General features: G+C 41.8%; 1 protein-coding gene across 1 annotated transcript in view; it reads right to left on the bottom strand.

The window, feature by feature from the left end:
* jazf1b (JAZF zinc finger 1b) overlaps positions 1-21,303 on the bottom strand; it is a 138,841-nt gene that overhangs the window by 79,230 nt on the left and 38,308 nt on the right. The window contains exon 2 of the mRNA XM_042331821.1: positions 4,561-4,633. Coding sequence (XP_042187755.1) covers positions 4,561-4,633 — 73 coding nt within the window. The remainder of the gene's footprint in view (positions 1-4,560; positions 4,634-21,303) is intronic.

Here is a 21,303-nt window from a genome sequence, read left to right as displayed (position 1 = left end):
TGTCAATTATTTTACATTTTGCTTTCATATTTCACTGGAGAAAAATGGTTAATTGCAACATATATCACCTAAATTTCTTAGCTTTTTTTTAAATTCCATCTCCAAACACATTCAAAAGGGAGTGTGAAAACACATGTATATAAATGAAACCATCTGCCTTACTGGCCTTCTGTACTGTAGCATTTAAGATTTGTTTCAATCAGCTTCCTGTGAACTGACAGCTGACTTTGATCTTGCCACTTTGTCTTTATCCCAAGTTCAGCACACCTATCAGCACAATATATAAATAACCAAATTGTTTCTCTGTTTACAGAAATGAACATGGAATGTTTCAGATAATAAGGGGAGCTTTTTGTAGTTAAATGTACGATTAAATGTAAAACCATTAACGTAAGGTTGCATTGTAAGCACAAAAATAAAAGAATAATTTTAAAAATCTATGGAACATATGCCAGGGAATGATGTTCATCTAAGATTGGAAAAACACCAAGCAGTCTGAATTCCTTTACTAAAGGCCTATACAATAAGAGTTCCTAGGGAAGAATGCAAACTAAAATGAGAGGAAAAACAAAAGTGTACCCTCCACTCACTCTAGGGGTTCCAACCCAATTGCATTCCTTTGCAAGACAGTATATAGTATAGCCCTTATGTGTCCTAAGGCCACCACTAGGAAAACACCTACAACTTTGCCAACAGTTTAATGCTTGCATCAATGCATCCTCCTGTAAAAGCACAACTTTATCAATATTCAAAGCATTGTAACAGCATGTGAAAATAAAAACAGAATATTAAAATATTCCATATGCAATTTTTTTGTGCCGTATCTGAAACAAATGCCACAATTATGATAAGCCATGTAATGATAAATCAGAAGACTTCCCGTTACATTAATTATTGACAAATTTTGCTAGTTTGACTGAAATTTGTTCAGCATAAGACGTAGAAAGTGATCATCAATGGAAAGCACTCTGTTGGAGGAGGGGAGGAAAAGAGAGAGCTGTAACGATTAATGGCGAAGGGTCATAGAACTGAAATGTTGACCCACTTTCCTTTCTCCATAGATGCTACCTGACCTGCTGAGTGTTCCCAGTAATCTCTGTTTTTGTTTCAGATTTTCAGAATGAAATCCTGGTATCTCCACGTTTTACAATATGTTTCCATCATGACAGGCTGTTTCAACTTGTCCAGAATAGTAAAACCAGAGAACACGGCCTGAGATTGAAGGGGGGTAAATTAGAACAAATCTACGCAAACACTATTTCAATGAGCGAATAGTGAACCTGTGGAACAAGCTCCCGAGGGAGATGGTTGAAGCAGTAAGTGCTAATTCTTTCAAACACAGATTAGATTTTTAGGAAATAACATTATGGGATATAGTACCTATGTAGTTTGGGATATATGTGCATGCAACTACCAGGAAGGTGGAAGGTGAACTGGATGGACCTTGGTCTTTTTTAGTCCAGCATTTCTTATGTTATTATGTTTTTATCTTTGCTAATGGGACTATGCATATTTAAATAAAACACAAAATACTGCAGATTTCCTTTAAATGAAATAAATGACACAGAAATCCATTGTGGAGAGAAAAAAAAGAAAAACAATCCTACAACAAGGAAAATTACTTTAGTTGATAAACCAAAACACACAATTTAAAAAAAAATCAGAAGTACAGTGGAATGATTATAACAGCTTTTTGTTTGATGCACAGGACTGTTTACAGTGTGTGCGTACCATACACTGACTGGCTGGCTTTCTGCAAATTGTGAGCACGTGTGAAGATATCGTGGCAGCTAGTACTGGAACCACTGAACACACTCCTGAGAGCATTGCTGGCTTCCTACACGCCACAGAAAGAGACATCAAAGTAACTTTATAGCATGAAGGAAATGACATCAGTGGCTACCTGATGACACTGAAGAAATGACCACCGGCCATCACCAGCCATCTCTAATCTGCCATTCCTCTCCAAGGTCCTGGAACGAGTCGTCAGCGTCCCAGATCCGCTCCTTTCTCTCTCGCCATTCCCTCTTTGAACCCCTCCAATCCGGCTTCCGCGCTGCCCACAGCACGGAAACAGCCCTGGTCAAAGCCACTAATGACATTCTGAACATCTGTGATCAGGGCTCCCTCTGCCTCCTTGTCCTCCTCGACCTCTCTGCCGCCTTTGACACTGTCAACCACTCCATCCTCATACACCGCCTGCCGCTTTACTTAATCTTCACAGGTCTGCCCTTGTCTGGTTCGATTCCTATCTTTCTCACCGTTTCCACTTTGTTGCCTCTAACGGTTTCTCCTCCAGTCCCCGTACTGTCACGTCTGGCGTCCCCCAGGGCTCTGTCCTTGGCCCTCTCCTCTTTAATACCTACATGCTCCCCCTTGGTGACATCATCCGCAAACATGGGGTCAACTTCCATATGTATGCGGATGACACCCAACTCTATCTTTCTGCCTCCACCCTCAACTCCAGGACCACTGCTGTCCTGACAGACTGTCTGTCGGACATCAAGTCCTGGATGAGGGCAAATTTCCAACAGTTGTATGTGAACAAGACTGAGGCCCTCCTGTTTGTCTCGCGCCAGTGCCTCAGCACCTCAGGCTCTGGCAACATCAACCTCCATGGTTGCACACTTCAACTCACCAAGCCAGTCAGGAACCTAGGTGTCTTGTTCAACCCTCAACTGGCTTTTCTCCCCCACATTCAAGCCATGACCCGCTCTGCCTTCCCTCACCTCCGTAACATTACCCGACTCCGCCACTACCTCACCCCTCAGGCCACTGAATCTCTTGTTCACGTCTTCATCACCTCCAGGCTCGACTATGCAAACGCCCTTCTTGTCGGCCTTCCCAACTCCTCCCTCCACAGGCTGCAGATAATCCAGAACTCTGCAGCCCGTGTCCTCTCCTGAACCAAACTCCATGACCCCATCTCCCCCACTCTCGCCCGACTCCATTGGCTCCCTATCCTTCAGAGGATCCAGTTCAAGATCATGGTTCTCACATACAAAGCCCTCCATGGCCTCACCCCACCCTACCTCTGCGACCTGCTAACCCCCTACCAACCCGCCCGCTCCCTCCGCTCAGCCGGCTCTGGCCTGCTCCATGTCCCTCGACCCCCCCGCCCCACCATTGGCGGGAAAGCCTTCAGCCACTCTGCCCCCAACCTCTGGAATTCCATCCCCCAGTCACTCCGCCTCGCCCTCTCCTTAGCCTCCTTCAAATCCCGCCTCAAGACCCTCCTCTTCGACCATGCCATCAGTTACCCCCCCTTCCCCTCCCCTGCTTTCTCCCCCCTGACCCCAGCTCGGGTCTGAAATGCTGTAGTCTGTCCAGTGCCTTGGGACGTCTTCCCGACGTGGAAGGCGCTATATAAATGCATTCTTGTTGTTGTTTACAATATGTCCCATTACATCACGGGTCTGATTTCATGGATCCAAACCACTACATTATAATGAGGTCTTACTGTAACAGGGTCAGACAGTTCAACTGAAAAATCATGAAGACCACTTTCTGATGCCATCCACTACTAGATAAGAATTTGTTGTCTGTTGTGTGCTGGATGCAATCTGCAGTATATATTCACATCAATTGGAATAGGCCCAATTGCAGATATGAGAAAAGCATGAATATTAGGTCATCATGTGAAATACAATGTACAGTACTATAGTGGTTATAGAGATCAGAGGTAACAAAGATTGTTGTCCAGTCATATAAAGGTCAATTGACTGGAACTCTTAATAAAGAAATTTCATAACACCAGGCTTCGAGAGAGTCAAATAAACATGCAGTTCACCTAATTCTCCACCTCAGACTCAGCATTCCCACCAGTGGCAACACCCCCTTTGCACCCAGCTCATTCATTGGTAGAATTGGTATAATTCTTTATGACCAAATGCACACTGTACCATAACTGTACCATTACTCTTTAATTTCCAATCTCAGAATAAAAGATATATTGATAACAGAAAAGGGATAAAAAAATTACACTTAGCAAATGTAGAATTAAATGGAGCAAATATAACAACTCGCATTTATAATAGCACCCATAGGTATGGTAGAAAGATAGGCTTTTAGGTGGCTTTTGAAGGCAGATAGAGAGGGGGGAGAGACGCAGAGAGTTTGCAGGAGGGAGTTATAGAGGGTAGTAGCTGAAGCTTCGCTCAGACATGGTGTGGTGTGGGCCAAACCGAGTTTGCTGCATGGGATTAAGGAATTGAGCAGAAGAATGAGTTTGGAGAAGAGCACAAGGTAAAGCAGATCGAGGTAAGGCAGCATGAAGGGATGTCTAGGTGAGGGTGAGGATCTTGGTTGATCCACTGTGAGATAAGAAGACAAGGCAAGGATGGGGTTAAAGGGCATGCAACATTTTGTGCAGATAAAAACGTGGGTGGTGGAGTTTTGGAAGAGCTGGGAAAACTGGTGGAGTCTTGAAAAGTCAAGTCTGGAGTGCAGAAGGTGTGAATGAGGGTTTCGGCAGGATTGAGCATGAGGTAACGACAAAGCAGACCAGGTTGAAAAATGGCCAGATTTCAACTATGTTGATGTATAAGAAAGTTTTCTTACCTGTTAACATAACTTAGTGCTACATATGTTGGCTGTTGTAGTTCCTGTTTCTCTAACACACGTGGGTCAGTATCTACATAGGAGGAATAAAACATTTACCAATTAGTAAGTGTAAGAAAGCACCTTCATAAAAGAGTTTGGGATTGATTCAAAAACGTTGAATATTGTAATGGCTAAAATTAAAACACTTTTGGGAAGCAACATTAGGCTGAATCTTTGTGTAGAGGACAAGCCAAAATTATTTAATCCAATAGCCTTTGTCATGCACCTCTGGGCTAGCCAATACTTGATCCTAGCCTATACACTCCTCCCTACCCTTCCTTAAGCAAATCCAGTCGCGAATGACTTTGAACCAATCTTGAATGCTTCTTTTATGCAACCTGACATTTTTTTGCTTTGTTTTCCTCTATTTTGTTTGCAAATATAGACCAAACATTAATAGGACTTGCATTCCCACAATTGACTCAATTGATTTAATTTCCTTAATTTCCAAGGAAGTTCAGTCACAGTCTGTTTTCAGTTTACCTTCTCATGGAAACATGACATTTAAACATGTCATAAAACATTTAGTCTCAAAAACCCATCTAAGGTTTTACTAACCACAATTTATTTCTGGATGACATTTGAAGACCACTATAAAGGCACAAGTATTTCTTGCATCAACAACAACAACAACTTGGATTTATAGCACCCCTCATGTAGGGTAGAGTCTCAGAGCGCTTGGGTATGTTGTTAAACAGCAATTTATTGAATAAAAGCACCAACACAGCAGATTCTCATCAGGCACTTTCCCTGAAAAATGACAGTTCTGGGCTTCCTGCTATATTACAAACATCGACAATGCGCACGCAATAATAAAAATTATTTTGTAAACTACAAAGGTCCAAATTATTTTTGTTGTAAACAAAAATGTGCAGAATTGAAGTCATAAAAAGCTTTAGTTATATTTTCTATAAGCTTTTATCCCTCATCCTTCTCTACATGCTCCCTCTCGCAATGTCATCGTAGACATGTATCCGGATGACACCCAAATCTACTTCTCCTCCTCCACCTGCGACTCCCAGTCTGCTGATATCCTGTCAGCTTGTTTGAAGGACATCAAAGCCTGGATGAGCCCAAATTTCTTGCAGCTGAACTTTGGCAAGATGGAAGCCATACTCTTTGGCTGCAGTCAACATCTTCTCTCCTGCAGGTCTGAAATCCTCAACCTCTCGTACTCTCCCTCAGTCTCAATGAACCTGTGCACAACTTAGGCGTTAGGTTCGATCCCCGGCTTTCCTTTCTACCCCACATCCATTCCCTGACCAGGACTGCTTTTTTCCACCTCAGTCACATTGCCCGTCTCCGGGCCAACCTCACAACCGACGCAGCTGAGACCCTCTTTGTCCCTCAGGCCTCTGTTCCACCATCGGTGGCCATGCCTTTACCCCCCAAAACTCTGGAACTCTCCTCCTCAATCTCTCTGCCTTATCCCCTCCCTTCCCGCTTTCAAATCCAGCCTAAAAAAAATTCCTTTTTGATCATACTTGCGGTCACCTCCCCCCTCCTTCTGCCCCCGGGACGCTCTGAGAAGCATCCCTCCAGTACTTTATCCATGTAGCTAGTCTTGATGCCAACATCAAAATTTCAAGTTTAGAAATTATTATATTAAATTTACACAAATGGAAAATTCCCTCTCAACATACACAATTGGTACATCTTGAGATGGGCCTTGAATGAGAGAAGGGAGCATGCAAGTTGGAGGGACTCTAGGATGGATTTCCAGAGAGTGGGCCAGAATGACTGAAAGTCCGCCTGCCAACAGGGGGGCAGATAGGGAGAGGGACATGATGCTGGACCTAAGCGAAATTAGTATCTGATAGTTGTAGGTGGTCGCAGAGATAGGGTTGGATGAGTCCGCGGAGGGCAAAAATCTCTATTGGGAGGTGGGGAGCCAATGGAGCCAATTAAAGATGGGTACACTCCCAGGACCTGGTGTGGGAGAGGACACAGGCTGCAGAGTTCTCAATATTCTGCAGATAGAGAGAGCCGGGGAGTCTAGCGAGAAGGGCATTGGTGTGATCAAGCCTGGATCTAATAAAAGTATGGATAAGGGTCTCGGGGCCCAGAGGGGGGAGGTGGAAGTGGGAAGGCACAATTTATGAACACTAGCAACCCTCTTATCTTACCCAAGTAACCATTTTTCATCACATGGTTCTAGTTGCTGAATGTCAGTAGCATATTCCACAGTTTATTATCAAGATGATACAAGGTTTCTTTCAGCCATTTAAAAAAAATATAATACATATAGTGTAAAATATAGCAAAGCATTAAGCTATCATCTAAGTGTTTGGTGAAGCTTGGTCAAATTAATGAGGGGCTAAGAGGATCCGTAGTGTATAAATGAACAATAATCCTTACATTTGATGTAGACTCTTCATGTCAGGAAGACAGGCTTCATAGGATATAATGTTCACAAACTGCCATGAAATGAATGACCAATTTTATTTGGGGGATTATTGGCCAGGACACTGAGATAAACTCTCTTCTCTTTTCGGATATTGCCATAGTACTGTACGCAACTGGCTCACGCATTTCGCTCACAAATATACAGTGAATTCAATTTACAGTCTGTTCCGTGAAGCGCTTTGAGACGTCTATGAGACATGAAAAGCACTATATCAAATGCAAAGATTATTATTATTATAGAATATTTAACAGGGCAAAAATCCAAGATCTTTAAAAATGAGAAATTCAATGTTTGATGAGTGGAAACTACTTTAGTGGAAATGGTGAGAATTTGTAAGGTGAAAGACACATATTCTAGGACATGGAACACTCTCCCCATTCATTTTACAGCGAGTCCAGTACAGTACAGGTTAAATACATGAGTAAACCTTCTTGCATATTACACAACAATGCCTTTTAACCACAGACTGAAAAGTAAACCAACAGATCAGTTCCCACTCCAGGCATTCTTATAAACTCTGAAAGAATGCCAATTTAATGCCAAATTATGGCTAGGTTTGTCCACTAGATTGAGACTGCCCAAATTTAAGCTTGGTCATTTTCAGCAGTCTGAAATAGGAAACTTTGTTCCCATCACTTTGAGCCAAAAGAATGGAAACAATTACTTTTGAAATTTATTTTTGTTCTTTCAGTAAAGTGGCTCTCACATTCAAATACCTCAATGGTTTCTCCCACTCACTCTACCTTTACAAGTTGACTTAATGTCAGCAAAACCGAGGCCCTCCCTCCGATCGGCTCGCTCCAGCACCTCCGCACTTCAGGCATTGGCAGCATCAACATTCACAGATGCACACTCCACCTCATCAAGCCATTCAGCAATCTGGGCATCCTGTTCAACCCTCAACTGTCCTTTCTCCCCCATATCCATGCATGACCCGTTCTGCCATCCACCACCTCTGCAACATCCACTACTGTCTCACCACTCAGGCCGCCAAACCCTCATACGCTCATTCATCACCTCAAGGCTCGTCTATGGAAACTCCCTCCTTGTCGGCCTCCCCAACTCTTCCCTCCATAAGCTGCAGATCATCCAGAACTCTGCAGATCAAGTCCTCTCCCACACCAGGCTCTGTGAACCCATTACCCTCACCCTCACCCGGCTCCACTGGCTTCCCATCTCTCAAGAGGATAGAATTCAAAATCCTGGTCTTCACTTTCAAGGCCCTCAATAGCCTTGCTCCCTCCTACCTCTCTGACCTGTCCCTCCGTTCAGCAGGCTCCGGCCTGCTCCATGTCTCCGGCCCGACACACCATCGGCGACTGGGCTTTCAGCCTCTCTGCCCCCACCCTTTGGAACTCCATCCCACAATCCCTTCACCTCGCTCCCTCCCTTGCCTCCTTCAAAGCACGACTCAAAACCATCCTTTTTGACCATGCCTTCAGCCGCCCTCCTACCTCTCTGCCCTTCCTCATCCCAAAACCCCCCAGCTTGGGTCCTCATCTCCGACTGTTCAGCGCATTGGAACATCCTCCTGACATGAAAGGCACTTTACAAATGTAATGTTGTTGTTGTTGTCCAGCCATTCCTTAGCTCAGCGAGTACCAGTCTACTGCACCCCTACCATAGGTGTGCAAGCCTTTAACCATTCTACTTCCATTCTCCAAAACTCCATCTCAAGAGGCCCTCTGCCTTGCTCCTTCCTCTCCACCTTTAAAATCTGCCTTGACTTCTCTTTGACTGTGCTTTCAACCACCTTTCCCCTCTCTTCCTGAGTGCTCCCCTCCCCAACTCCTAGTCAGTTGCGTGAAACTCTCTGAGAAGCCAACCCAATGTGAAAGGCTCTATATAAATGTAAGTTGTTTTGTAATTCAACTACAGGAACACCAGATTTTCAAACCTGATTACTAAAAATCCTTTCAGATCTTGGATTACTAGTTTGTACACTAACAATAATAATCATAATATAATAATAATCTTTGCATTTTATATGTCACACAATCACATTGGAACATCTCAAACTGCTTCACAGAGTTTTCTGCAAAGGGTATTGACTGTTTAGATATGGGCAAGCAAGGCAGACAATTTTCTCACAGCAATATCCCACAAACAGCCATGAAATGAATGACCATTTTTTTTTCCTCTAAGAGATTGTCAGCTATTGGTTGTAAAAACTTTTGAGAGAAACATCTCTACCAAGGCAGATCCATCCTCTCAGTAGTCCTCTCAGATCCACTGCCTATTCAATATTTTGTTTTGTTTGACAGATGTCTGATACAAGCAGCCATCCATCACCATGCTAAAGAAATGCCTGTCTCAAGTATCTGACTACCAAGACTACCAAAGATCAACTAAATTCAGATTTTCTATTGGCAAACATATCACCTTGAAGCCGACTCATCCCCAAAGAAAACCCACTTACGTCCTCCTCTTCCCATCCCTCAAGGATTAAAATTGAACTGAGCAACCAAATCATAAAATACTTTGCTATTAATCAACACTTCATGTGACATCCTATTAATTACTTGTATCCAAAATATTTGCAAAATTATAATATTTTGAGTTTATTTTTAAACATCAAGTGCAACAAAAAGATTCTCAAGTATACCATTAGCACACCAAATAATTCCTGAGGATATGAACCAGTTGCTATGTAAAACACATCAGAATAGGTAGCATTAACACTGCCATCTATACTTATGCGGATTGAAGGGGCAGGACAGGGTCAGCTCAGTCCATAAAAATGTTAAATTACACCTTGCAAACTGCACTAAAACAATGTTCTCGCTCTTCCCCTTAGACTGGCATCAGGATAATCATGGAAACCATACATCTACCCAACTAATCCAGTAAATGATTCAATAATAGGGGACTCTTCCTCTCCTCCCTCCTCCTTGCTGCACCACAATTGAGTGGTTGGAAAACAGTCATAATTATAGTGCAAAGGTAGTTTTCAATAAAACATGGGTCACAAATAACTTTTGTGACAATTGGTCCTGAAAATTCATCCAAGTCCCCCAAATCGCATGCAACAGAAATAAAAATGTCCTTCAATATTTTGCTGCAGGCTAAATCTTAAACTCTTGACTTTAAAAAGAAAAAAATCCATATAGTATTGATTAAAATAATGAAAGCTGTAAAACCTTCATTCATGTGGCTTCTAAAAAACAATTTATTTTGAGATAATGATCTATTCACAGGCACTCCATGCAGGTACAGTAAACACAGCAAATGCTGTGCTTTATGCTTCGAGAGTTGAATCTTGTGTAAGACACATTAGTGGCAAATGGCAATGATTATGAGGTGGTTTAAGAGGGTAGAGCATTCATTCATCAACTTAGATTTACTGCAGATGAAAAGACTTTCCAATAAGGGTGGAGGGAAAGAAAAGCAACATTATAAGCTTATATGTATTGACCATATGAAACCGGAAAAATAATCACCAACGTCTAAATGAAATCTACTGGAGCTTTTGCTGGAAGTATTTATGAACACATTAAGCCCACTGAATTGAAACAGCTGGTGAAAATTATTTGCCCAGACTGAATAAAGAAAGTACCACAAATCATCAGCCAGGAAATTCTTATCACAGGAAAGCTTTGCAATGGACAGAATTTACTCATGAAGAGTGACAACTGTTTAAGCATTCCAAAGCCGGCAAGATGATGAATTTCCATTGAAAATAGTGGAAAGCCTTGTAACATCTGAGGGGGAAAGGGTTAATGCTTAATGCATAGATGTATACAGTATTGCCTGTATTCCATTTGAAGACCTGCTTATCGTATAACATACAGTAAACTCCTGATAACTCGCCTCTGACTTAACTTGTCACTACCACTTAAATCATCATGCTATCAATATCCTGGCCACATTTATTTATGTATTTATACATATGCCTAACTCACCACTGAACCCTTTTCTCTTGGAGTGACACATTATCAGTTTACTGTAGTTCAACAATACTTTTTCACTTACATCACACCTTTCACATCTACTAAACAGAAAAAGTATCGAACCACCTGGCAGAATTCTCCCTGGGTCAATATTAACTCTATTTATCTAGCATTTAAAAGCATCCAGAATTTAGTAAATTGTTGAATTCTGTCTTTACTATGTCTTAAAAGAAGAACTCATTGAGTCCTAGCATTCCAGGTCTTTGCTTATACCTGAATGTTCATATAACCGCTGGCCAATATGACTCCTGGTTTGGCTCCACTCATGTATTTGGGCACCAAAGTATTAGTCCAGTTTAGAGTCAATATTAAAGTCCCTAAACCAGGGGGACTATCACAGCTAGAGTGCCTCTGGGTATGAACAAAGACCTAAAATGACAGCTCATTGTGGGAGAGGGAACAACATTAAGTGGGGAGATGTACTTTCTTAAAAATTACAAAAGATGGCAAGGGGTGAGTACTATCTACTGAAAGTATGCCCCTCAACCTCAGGGTTCTGCTGACAATCATAAAGCATTGTCAAGTTGAGACTTGTTTGAAAGTGTTCATATATTCTTAAAATATGGCTGTAAAATTACCTTAACTTACAAATATTCAAAATACATTTGGAAATTACTATCCAGCAAATCGAGTGAGTTATCTTCTAATTTCTGAACATTGTGTTCAAATTAGCTTTGTGGTTTAAAAGACCATCATAATGATTCAATTGAAATTATTGTCGTCCCCAACTTGCTGCCACTAACAAATTAAATAAAACCAAATTGTTTCTATTCTTCACAGCATTTTCAGACATTTCAGTTTATCATAGCAATAACATTTTCCGCTATGCATTTTGCCAATCACATTTTAATATGTCAATTGAGGTTGAGACTTATCTTGTTTGAAAGTGTTCACATATTCTTAAAATATGGCTGTAAAATTACCTTAATTTACAAATATTCTAAATACATTTGGAAATTACTATCCAGCAAACCGAGTGAGTTATCTTCTAATTTCTGAGCATTGTGTTCAAATTGCATGCAGTTATTGCACGGAACATTAAACAGAGTAACCCAGTTGATAAAGTCTCTCACTAAAACAAAAGCCTGCTTATAAAACAGGCTTTGCTTGAATCTGGAGTTACCAGAATTGCAGTACACTAATGGCTAGTCTGTCCGGTATCCTGCGCAGCATGTGTGACACCCACAGGAAACTGGCCAGGTTGTTGCAACCTCTCTGATGAATATTACTAGTGCTAAAAGTGCTAAAGAAGCGCAGTTATGACTGAATGGCTAGCTTCCTCGAGGCAAGAAACCAGCCATTACACTCCAGAAGTAACATGAGCAGCAAACTGATGACTCAGAAAATGGAACAACAGGCAATTTTTTTTCTCACAGATCCATTATACTACAGGATCTACTTTTATGGACCCCAGACATCACTTTAGAACTGATCACCCTGTATCATTCAAGCAACAATCTAGGACTAGTTTACTTAACTCAGGTACGGTTGTCCTGCTCAGTGTCAGTTGAGGAAAGACATTTTCTCTCCCAAGTTAATATTGATTTGAAAGAGTAACAGTTTATTCAGCAATTATGATAAGCAATTGGGTTGCACTGAAGTAAATAAAACTATTTTTTAAATCTGGTGTCATGCAGAAATGCATACTTTTTGGTCAGTGAAACTTAAAATTGAAGGTTGAGTCCAGTGCAAGTTTGAAACAGTGCGAGATATAGTGTATTGCTGCCCTCCAGTGGTAAAATCTGTTAGTGTACATTCGAAAACTGACCATGAACTTGTTTGTACAGTGTATAACTTTTTAAAAAACTATTATTCTTAGATTTTTAGAAAGAAAACTACAAACTTCAATATTTTATATTTATACCTCTTTCCAAAAGATAAAAATGTTCAAATTATTTTTGTTTAAGATGAAATTCTATTTTAAAATTTGTACTAATTCAGTTCTGGTGTTGACAAATATAAAAAGAAATGTGAATTCTATCTAGTCTTACAGAGTAATCTTTGTACACTTAAGAATGAAATAGTATAATTCACAGTATTCTCCAATTCAAGAATCTCTTTATTGTAATGAAATCTCATTTGATTTTCATCACTTCCATGTTTGATGAGATAATTGGAAACAATCTGAAGATCATAGACAAGTCAACTACCAGCACCCAAAACATACTCCTCAGGAATAAGATTCTCCATTTGAAAAACTGTAGTTAAATTGCTAACCAAAGGAGTGGCGAATCCTTCTCTTGCATCATCAAATGAATTTGCAACAAATTTTAATGATTTTGTGAAACAAAGTCAGGAGGATTAGAGGTAGTTGTAGAAACTGTTCATTTTAGGACTGTGCAATTAATTCCAAGTAAAAATAGCATCATTTCAGAATGCCAAATTAATTATTTACCATTTTCAATTTAGCCAATCATATTTCATGCTGAATCGAGAACAGGTCACAACCACCCCTCACTTCTGCCCTTCCAAAAAATTTAACACATTACATTAACAGAGGGCTCTGATGAGATGAGTTCACTGAAGATAATAAGACAAGGGGTCAACTTCCACATGTTTCTTCTCTCTCTGCCTCCGCCCTTGACTCCAGGACCACTGCTGTGCTGACAGAATGTCTGTCAGACATCAAGTCCTGGATGAGAGATAACTTTCTACAGTTGAACGTCAACAAGACCGAGGCTCTCCTGATTGGCTCCCGTCAGCGCCTCCACACCTCAGGCGCTGACAGCATCGCCCTCCATGGTTGCACACTCCACCTTACTAAGCCGGTCCGGAACCTTGGGGTCTTGTTTGACCCTCAACTATCCTTTCTACCCCACATCCGTGCCTTGAACCGCTCTGCCTTCCCCCACCTCTACAACACCGCCCGGCTCAGCCACTTTCTCAAACCGCAGGCCACCGAAACACTGATACACGCATTCATAACATCCAGGCTTACTGTACAAACACCCTGCTTGCCGGCCTCCCCAACTCCTCCCTCCAGAGGCTGCAAATCATCCAGAACTCTGCAGCTTGTGTTCTCTCCCGCACCAGGCTCCGTGACCCTATCACCCCCATCATCGCCCGACTCCACTGGCTTCCCAACACTCAGAGGATACAGTTCAAGACCCTAGTCCTCACCTTCAAAACCCTCCATGGTCTTGCTCCCCCCTACCTCTGCGACTTCCTAACCCCCTACCAACCTGCTCGCTGCCTCCACTCAGCGGGCTCCATCCTGCTTCATGTCCCCCGCTTTGCCCACCCCATCATTGGTGGGCGGGCCTTCAGCCACTCTATCCCTATCCTCTGGAACTCCATCCCGCAGTCCCACTCCCTCACCCCCTCCCTTGTCTCCTTCAAGATCCATCTCAAGACCCTCCTCTTCAACCATGCCTTTGATCACCTTCCTTCCCCCCCTGCCCTCCACTCTCCCCAATCCCGACCCTCAGCTCGGGTTCGAAACACTGACTGTCCAGCACCTTGGAACATCCTCCCGACATGAAAGGCGCTACACAAATGTAATTTTGTTAGTGTTGTTGTAAGGCTAGGGAACTGGAATTATTATGTAGAACTAAAGGGGGATAAAAAAATGTGAGAAAATAAAGTAGAAAAAAGAAAAAGGAGCAGTTTCAATGTTGACAATCTTATATCTATACACATTTCTATTATTAGTGTAACTATTATGTTATTAAACACATTTAAAAAACTGCTTACAGAAATACAGCAAATTTACCGTAGATGTTTAAAAATGTGGCATCATGTACATATAGCTTGAGTAACAATAATAATACTATTATTAAGAACACATTATTTCCATGTAGCAGCATGCAAGCAGATGTTAAGGCCGCTGCTGTGTCCACTGTGTACATTCATTGTTGACTTAGCATTATAGCCTTTGTCAGAAACTGTGCCACTCCCAGTACCAAGACAACATCTTTATAGATGATATAAAAATGCTTCTAATAAATATCATGCAGTTATATTAAAGAGTAAACAATTCAGTCTGTACACTCAAACTAAATTGAACAAACATCTGAAGAGATTGTCCTTTCATTAGGAAGGAAGTAATTTGCAGACAAAAATACTAATGCAGTATCTGTACACAACTCATATACTCTCAGAACTCTTCAAAACAGCTGGAATTTTCCACCACAAAAATAGATCATTAGAAATTTTCAGATATCAGTTACTGGGATGATTATTTTTTCAAAAAAAGGAGTTAAATGCATTTTTGCTGTGCTGTAAAATTAATAAACACATAATGTGAATGAGGAATTTTATTGTACGTCTCATGCAAATGGAGTCCTGAGCTTAGTGGTTAGAGCACTCGTCTCGCAAGTGAGAGGACCTGGATTCAATTCCCAGGCAGGGGGAAACATTTTGCAAGTTTCCATACTCCACACGCCTGTTTACCTAGCAGTAAGTAGGAACCTGATTGTTAGTCGATTGCAGGATCGCTTTCAAGGGGTAATAATCCCTCCCAAAACAAAATAATAATTTGTGTGACTGTTTGTGGGACACTGCTGTGTGCAATTGGCTGCTGTGCTTCACCCACAAAATACACAGTCAATTCACTTTACAGTATATTCTGTGAAGCGCTTTGAGATGTCTGGAAGACGTGATAAGGTGCTACATCAAATACAAAGATTATTATTAGTATTATAAATCATCCAGTTCTCAATGGTATTCCTGGACTTTATCTCTGCATAATATTCCATGGTCCCCCACTATGCTGAAATGGTCGACTAATACATTTTTAAAAAGGTTTATTTGAAATAGAAAGTATGGAAGGGCTACAATAAATGTAATAACGTTGACTATTTGAGTGGTAGATTCGTGCTCTAATGTTATTCAAGTGTTTGGGCACACAATTCTACAAGTTTAGCCATACCATCAGAGGAAAACAGAATATAATTTAAACAAGAAATACACCAGCCTACTGTGACAGAACAGAGCCCTGAAATCAGATCACCTGCCATTTCTCCTAGTTCAATTATTAGATAAATGGTTGAAGATGTAAGCTAAGGTGCAAAGGAAAAATATATAACTTTAGATGAAATACAAAGGATATACAAGGAGAAACATTATTCACAAAATACACTGAGTTACAACATGAGTGTTGATGACGACAACAACAATTTACATTTAAAAAGCACCTGTCACTTTGCAAAGCTATCTCAAAAGGTATCAAAGTTATTATTATTATTATAAAGTATGGAAGGGCTACAATAAATGTAATAACGTTGACTATTTGAGTGGTAGATTCGTGCTCTAATGTTATTCAAGTGTTTGAAGGTGGAAGGGAGGGGGCACACAATTCTACAAGTTCTAAAGTTATATATAGCTGAAGTGGGTGGAGAACAGGCCAGTGTTTGCTGAGCAAAGAGAACAGATGGAGCAGAAGGATCGCAGGAGATCACAGAAACAGGGTGAGCCGAGGCCATGAAGGCATTTGAAAGTGAGGACTTGAATCTTGAATTTGATCCGGGAGGAAAAGGGAAGATAAGTGAGGATGGGGAGCCAAGTGAGGATGGGGAGAGGGATTATGCAGCATGATGCAGGGGAGACTGGAGCTGCATAATTTTGGATGGTTTGCCTCTTGTGTAGGGAAGAGCTGACGAACTGAGAAGCCTGAGGGAGGAGGTCATTTTAGCTGAAATGAGCAACCTGGGGGAAGAGATAGTGGTGAATGAAGTGAGGGAATGGAAGGGTGATGGAGGAGTTTTCAGAGGGTTGGGCGGGCGGTCAGGGGGGTGTCAGGCCAAGGGGGTGATGGGGATGAGCAGTAATGGGAATGAGCAAGGAGGGGTTCACTCCCAGGTCATGGGGTTGGTGGGCCTGATGCTAAGATTGGGGTTGGGGTCGTTGGGTGTCTGTTCTTGGGCAACCAATGGCAACTTGTATTTATATAGCACCCATCATACAGGGTAGCATCTCAGAGCACGTAACAGTGGCGGAGCTTGATGCCGAGGTAGGGAGAGAGGGGAGATGATCTTCGGCATGGTTGAAGAGGAAGGTCTTCGATCTAAAGATGGGCAAGGAGGGGTCAAGGCGGAAGTACTGAGGCAGAAAGTTGCAGACTTCTGAATCAATTGGGTTTTCTGAGTGGTAGAGCTGAGGAGATTGGCTGGGAAGGTGGAAGATGCTCAAGCTGGAGTAGGGAGAGGCTGCGGGACAATACATTAGGAAAAAGAAGCATAGAGGGCAGGAGAAGAGGAGAAACAAGTGAGTGGGGAGCGGGGATAGATGGGGCATGATGATTGAGGAGGAAAGAATGAGCGAATTAGGATGGCCAAAATCATAAACATTTGTTTTTCAAACACACAACTGTAAAATGTTGTGAATTTAGCTTGTATGATGTTGGTGTGTGTTTATATTATATGGACATATTTCGCTAACTAAAACACACAGTCACTAACTATACAGCACTTTGGACGTCATCTTGACGTGAAAAGATTTATATCAAATGTAAGGAATTTCATATTTGAATGCAAATAATCTGGAGTCCTGTAGCTCAGTGGTTAGAGCTCTCGCCTCGCAAGCGAGAGACCTGAGTTCATTTCCCGGGTAGGGTGAATGTTGGGCCTTACTCCACACTTCTCTGTTTACCTAGCAGTAAGTAGGAACCCAGTTGTTAGTCGATTGGCGGATTGCTGTTCCAGTTCAATCTGATACATATTTTTGCTTTCACAGGACAGAGTGGAGATGAATAATTATTCAGTTGATTAACATCCCACTTTAAAAAGCTTCCATATCAGTTAGATGTACTCGATTCACTGGCTTCGGCCAGTGCTATTTTATGTTAGCTCTGTTATGCTTGCTGTTCTTTCCTTAGAATAGTTTCTGTACAGCAAATGGTGGCTTTCCAGATATCCCAGAAAGATTTTGTAAATTTGCTTTAATTTAGCAATCATTTGGACAGTGTGGGCCAATAATTTAAACAATTAGCTGTCAAATTATCCCATAAACCTAGGCATTTTTTCTTTGCTTTTGCCCCCTTACAACCCAAGCTGTAGGTTGCTTAACTTCCCTTGAAATATATCAGCAGTTGCTAGTGGGGACATTGCTAATGTTCAATTTTTAAAACATTCCTGATTACTAAAGTCCATTACATTTACTAGTGTGCAATGGACATCAGGAGCTTTTCTGGTCCTCTTACAAATACTAATTTCCTGTCCTACACTCCTTCTCTTTCTAATTAAATTTGACCACTGGAAGTTGGAAAATATAGCTTAGTACAAAATAACTATCTCTAGTATGAAATGTTCCTGATATAACAAATACAGCCAGGTTTTTTAATAAAAAGGAATAGGAACAGACTGCTCCGGGCTACCAATCTGTCAAGAAACCACAGAATTTGTTTTTTAAAAATGTCATTTAACTGTATCCAGGGTATCAAAAGTTCACTAAGGACACATTTCCTCTGATCTTGCAGAACATTATTCCTCTGCATGTATGTATTAGTTAAAACTTCACAAGTTTGGTTATGTGTGGTGAATCTGCTTTCTCTCATCTTTATGAAGACAAGTGCATCATATTTCAAATTACTCACACATTGCAAATACAATGTGGTTAACCCTGCCTATGCTCTACTAGCATACGCTACTAGAACACACTTTTGCATTGTACATAATGATTTTTACAGTATTATCTATGCAAGAAAGGGAAAATCATTATAGAAAGGTGGTGAAAGAAACATTGATTTGCAAATGACAAGACAATCAGTCCGCCCTGAATGAGCACAAAATAGTCAGAAATTCAGTATTGTAGCACCATTAACTGTAGAGTCTCCTGGCTAACATAAATAACAGGATATTTCAGTGAATGATTTGCATTTCTAAAATCCTGCTTAGAATTTATGTTGTACATTCCTACTCACATCTTATTCTAGAATTCCCCTCTACTGTATCTGTTATTAGGAAAATTATTTATATCTTGTATGGGTGGCGCCAGGCATAGACCTCACAGCTGGAGTTCAATAATGTGCATACAATTTGGCTTAAGCCATGAGATAGAAGCTCAAGTTGTTTATGAACGTGAGTGGGAACCAGACTAAATCCTGCCTTAATTTTCCTATCAAACAGCTTTTTTAAAAAATATATATTTATTTATAAATATAATATTTAGAACAACAGACAAACAAACACACCTTTTGTTACAATGTTTTCCTTTTCTTCCGATACAAAAAACATTCTGTTGTTTACAGTGCATTCCTTCACCACACATAGGTTGTGCACACATTGTTTGGGGACGCTCTCTTTAACAGTCGGGAGTCGCCCCTATGTACACCATATCATGTGCCCACTCTCACACACCCTGATAAGGTGCACTTGCCGCTTTCAGAAGCCGCCCTGAATTGCACCATACGTGCACGTATGGTACATACATTTTCAGGATGCTCCTTGGTTACATCTCGAGCGTCCTTCTGTACCCTTACTTCAGTCAGTTTTGGGTGCGCTCGTGGGCTACCCTGTGGGTGCGCCCTGAGCGGGTTGTGCTCCTGCTGGGGTCAGGCCCCATCTGGCCTTTGCCGTGGTTGAACCGAACTTCAGCTTGTCCCTCAGTATCTAGTCCCTGATCCTAGCCTGCGCGAGTCTGAGGCAGGCCCTTACCATCCCCTCATTCTGCCAGAAGTACACCTGGTGTTGGGAGTGCCAAAGGGCCTCCTTTACCGAGTATATGATCCTCCAGGCACACTCAATGTGGATTTCACTGTGAGTGCCTAAGAAGAGGCCGAACAGCACAGAGTGCTGTGACAACGGGTCGAACTGCGAAAGAATCCATTTCATCTTTTTCCAAACTGCGTTTGCAGAACAACACTCCGGGAAAAGGTGGTCCATGGTCTCCTGGCCTCTGCAGCCAGCCCGAGGGCAACTTGCTGACTGCCCCAGACCTCAACCGTGCATGAAAGCCCTGAAGAGGAGCCCCTTTTACACCAGTCAGCCCATGTCCTGATGGTTGTTGATCAGGGCCAGTGACTAGGAATTTGCCAGACGTAGCTGGCTGTCTCCGCAGGATACCTCCCAATCGGGTCTGTCCTCTCCCCCTTTCGAACTGTTTTGACTACCTGCTGCGTGGGCCACTCGGTGATTGCGCGGGGGTTTAGGATGGTGTTCTTCAGGAATTTCCCAACATAGGATAGGTGGTTCGGCACGCTCCAACTGTGTGGAACGTTTCAAGGCAGTTCTGCCAGACCCACCCTTCTTAGCACCGGGTACAGGTAGAAACCCAGCACTTAGTGGCATTTGTTGCCCACATAGCGGGTCTCCACGCACAGCTTCAAGCAGCTACACACAAAGGTGGCCATGAGGATCAGGGCTACGTTAGGGACCCTTTTCCCCAGCTTTTCCAGGGTTTTGTGCATCGTGTCTCTGCGGACACCACTATCCATCTTGGACCCCCAGATCAGTTGGAAGACCTCGAGGTAGCCTGGTTGATACCACAGAATCCATCTGTTGACTGTACACATTTGGGAGCACGGGTTCCTTAAAATCAATCCCAAATCTGCAGTATATCATCTCTAACTGCATGCCAAATACATAGGAGGACTTGCAAACAGAAGAATTTACCAGTTGTAGGGAAACTGTTGACCAGAATCTTCAAACTGATCTTACGTCCAATGTCTTTTACACCCAAGATGACCTGATGACACGCTTAACTAATATTTACTCACTGGAGAGGCCTGAACTCTAATTGTTACAGCTGCTCAGTGAGGGTTGTCTGTGAATCTAAAAGAATTTTGTTTTAAAGATTGCAAAGCATTTGTTCAAAACTTGATCATTCAATGGTAGATAAATGTTAAGTAGCAAACAGCTTTCTGCCTGAAGCATAGTATAACGATTTTATTATACTTTTGGCAAAGCGATGTTGTTTACTTATATAAGATAACAATAATAACAAGAATAATAGTAATCCTTGCAGTTGAAATAGTGATTTATCATGTCGTCAAGATGTCTCAAAGTGCTTCACAGGCTAAAGTGGTTGACTCTGTATTTTGTGGGCAAATGCAACAGCCAATTTGCGTACAGCAGTGTTCCACAAACAGCCATGTCGTGAGTAGGAGAAATTCCCTTCTTTTTTTGAATAGTGTCATGGAATCTTTCAACATCCAGCTGAATAGGCAGATAGACGGGATCTTTTTTCAACGCCTCATCAGAAGCAAAGCACCTCAGATAATGCAGTGCCCCCCTCCCCCCAGCACTGCATTGGAGTGTCAGCATAAACTATATAGTTCCTGACTCAGGAGCTTAAACCCACAACCTTTTGACTCAGAGGCGAGAATGCTACCAACTGAGCCAGGCAGAAACAACTTATTCTCCCATCCAATTTTAATCCACGTTTTTCTTTTCAGGAAGGCTGAAAATT

The sequence above is a fragment of the Callorhinchus milii genome, unplaced genomic scaffold, assembly GCF_018977255.1.
Source record: "Callorhinchus milii isolate IMCB2004 unplaced genomic scaffold, IMCB_Cmil_1.0 Scaffold2, whole genome shotgun sequence".
In the NCBI taxonomy this organism is placed as follows: Eukaryota; Metazoa; Chordata; class Chondrichthyes; order Chimaeriformes; family Callorhinchidae; genus Callorhinchus; species Callorhinchus milii.
Note: the sequence above shows the minus strand (reverse complement) of the source record. Positions and strands in the feature narration are given on the sequence as shown.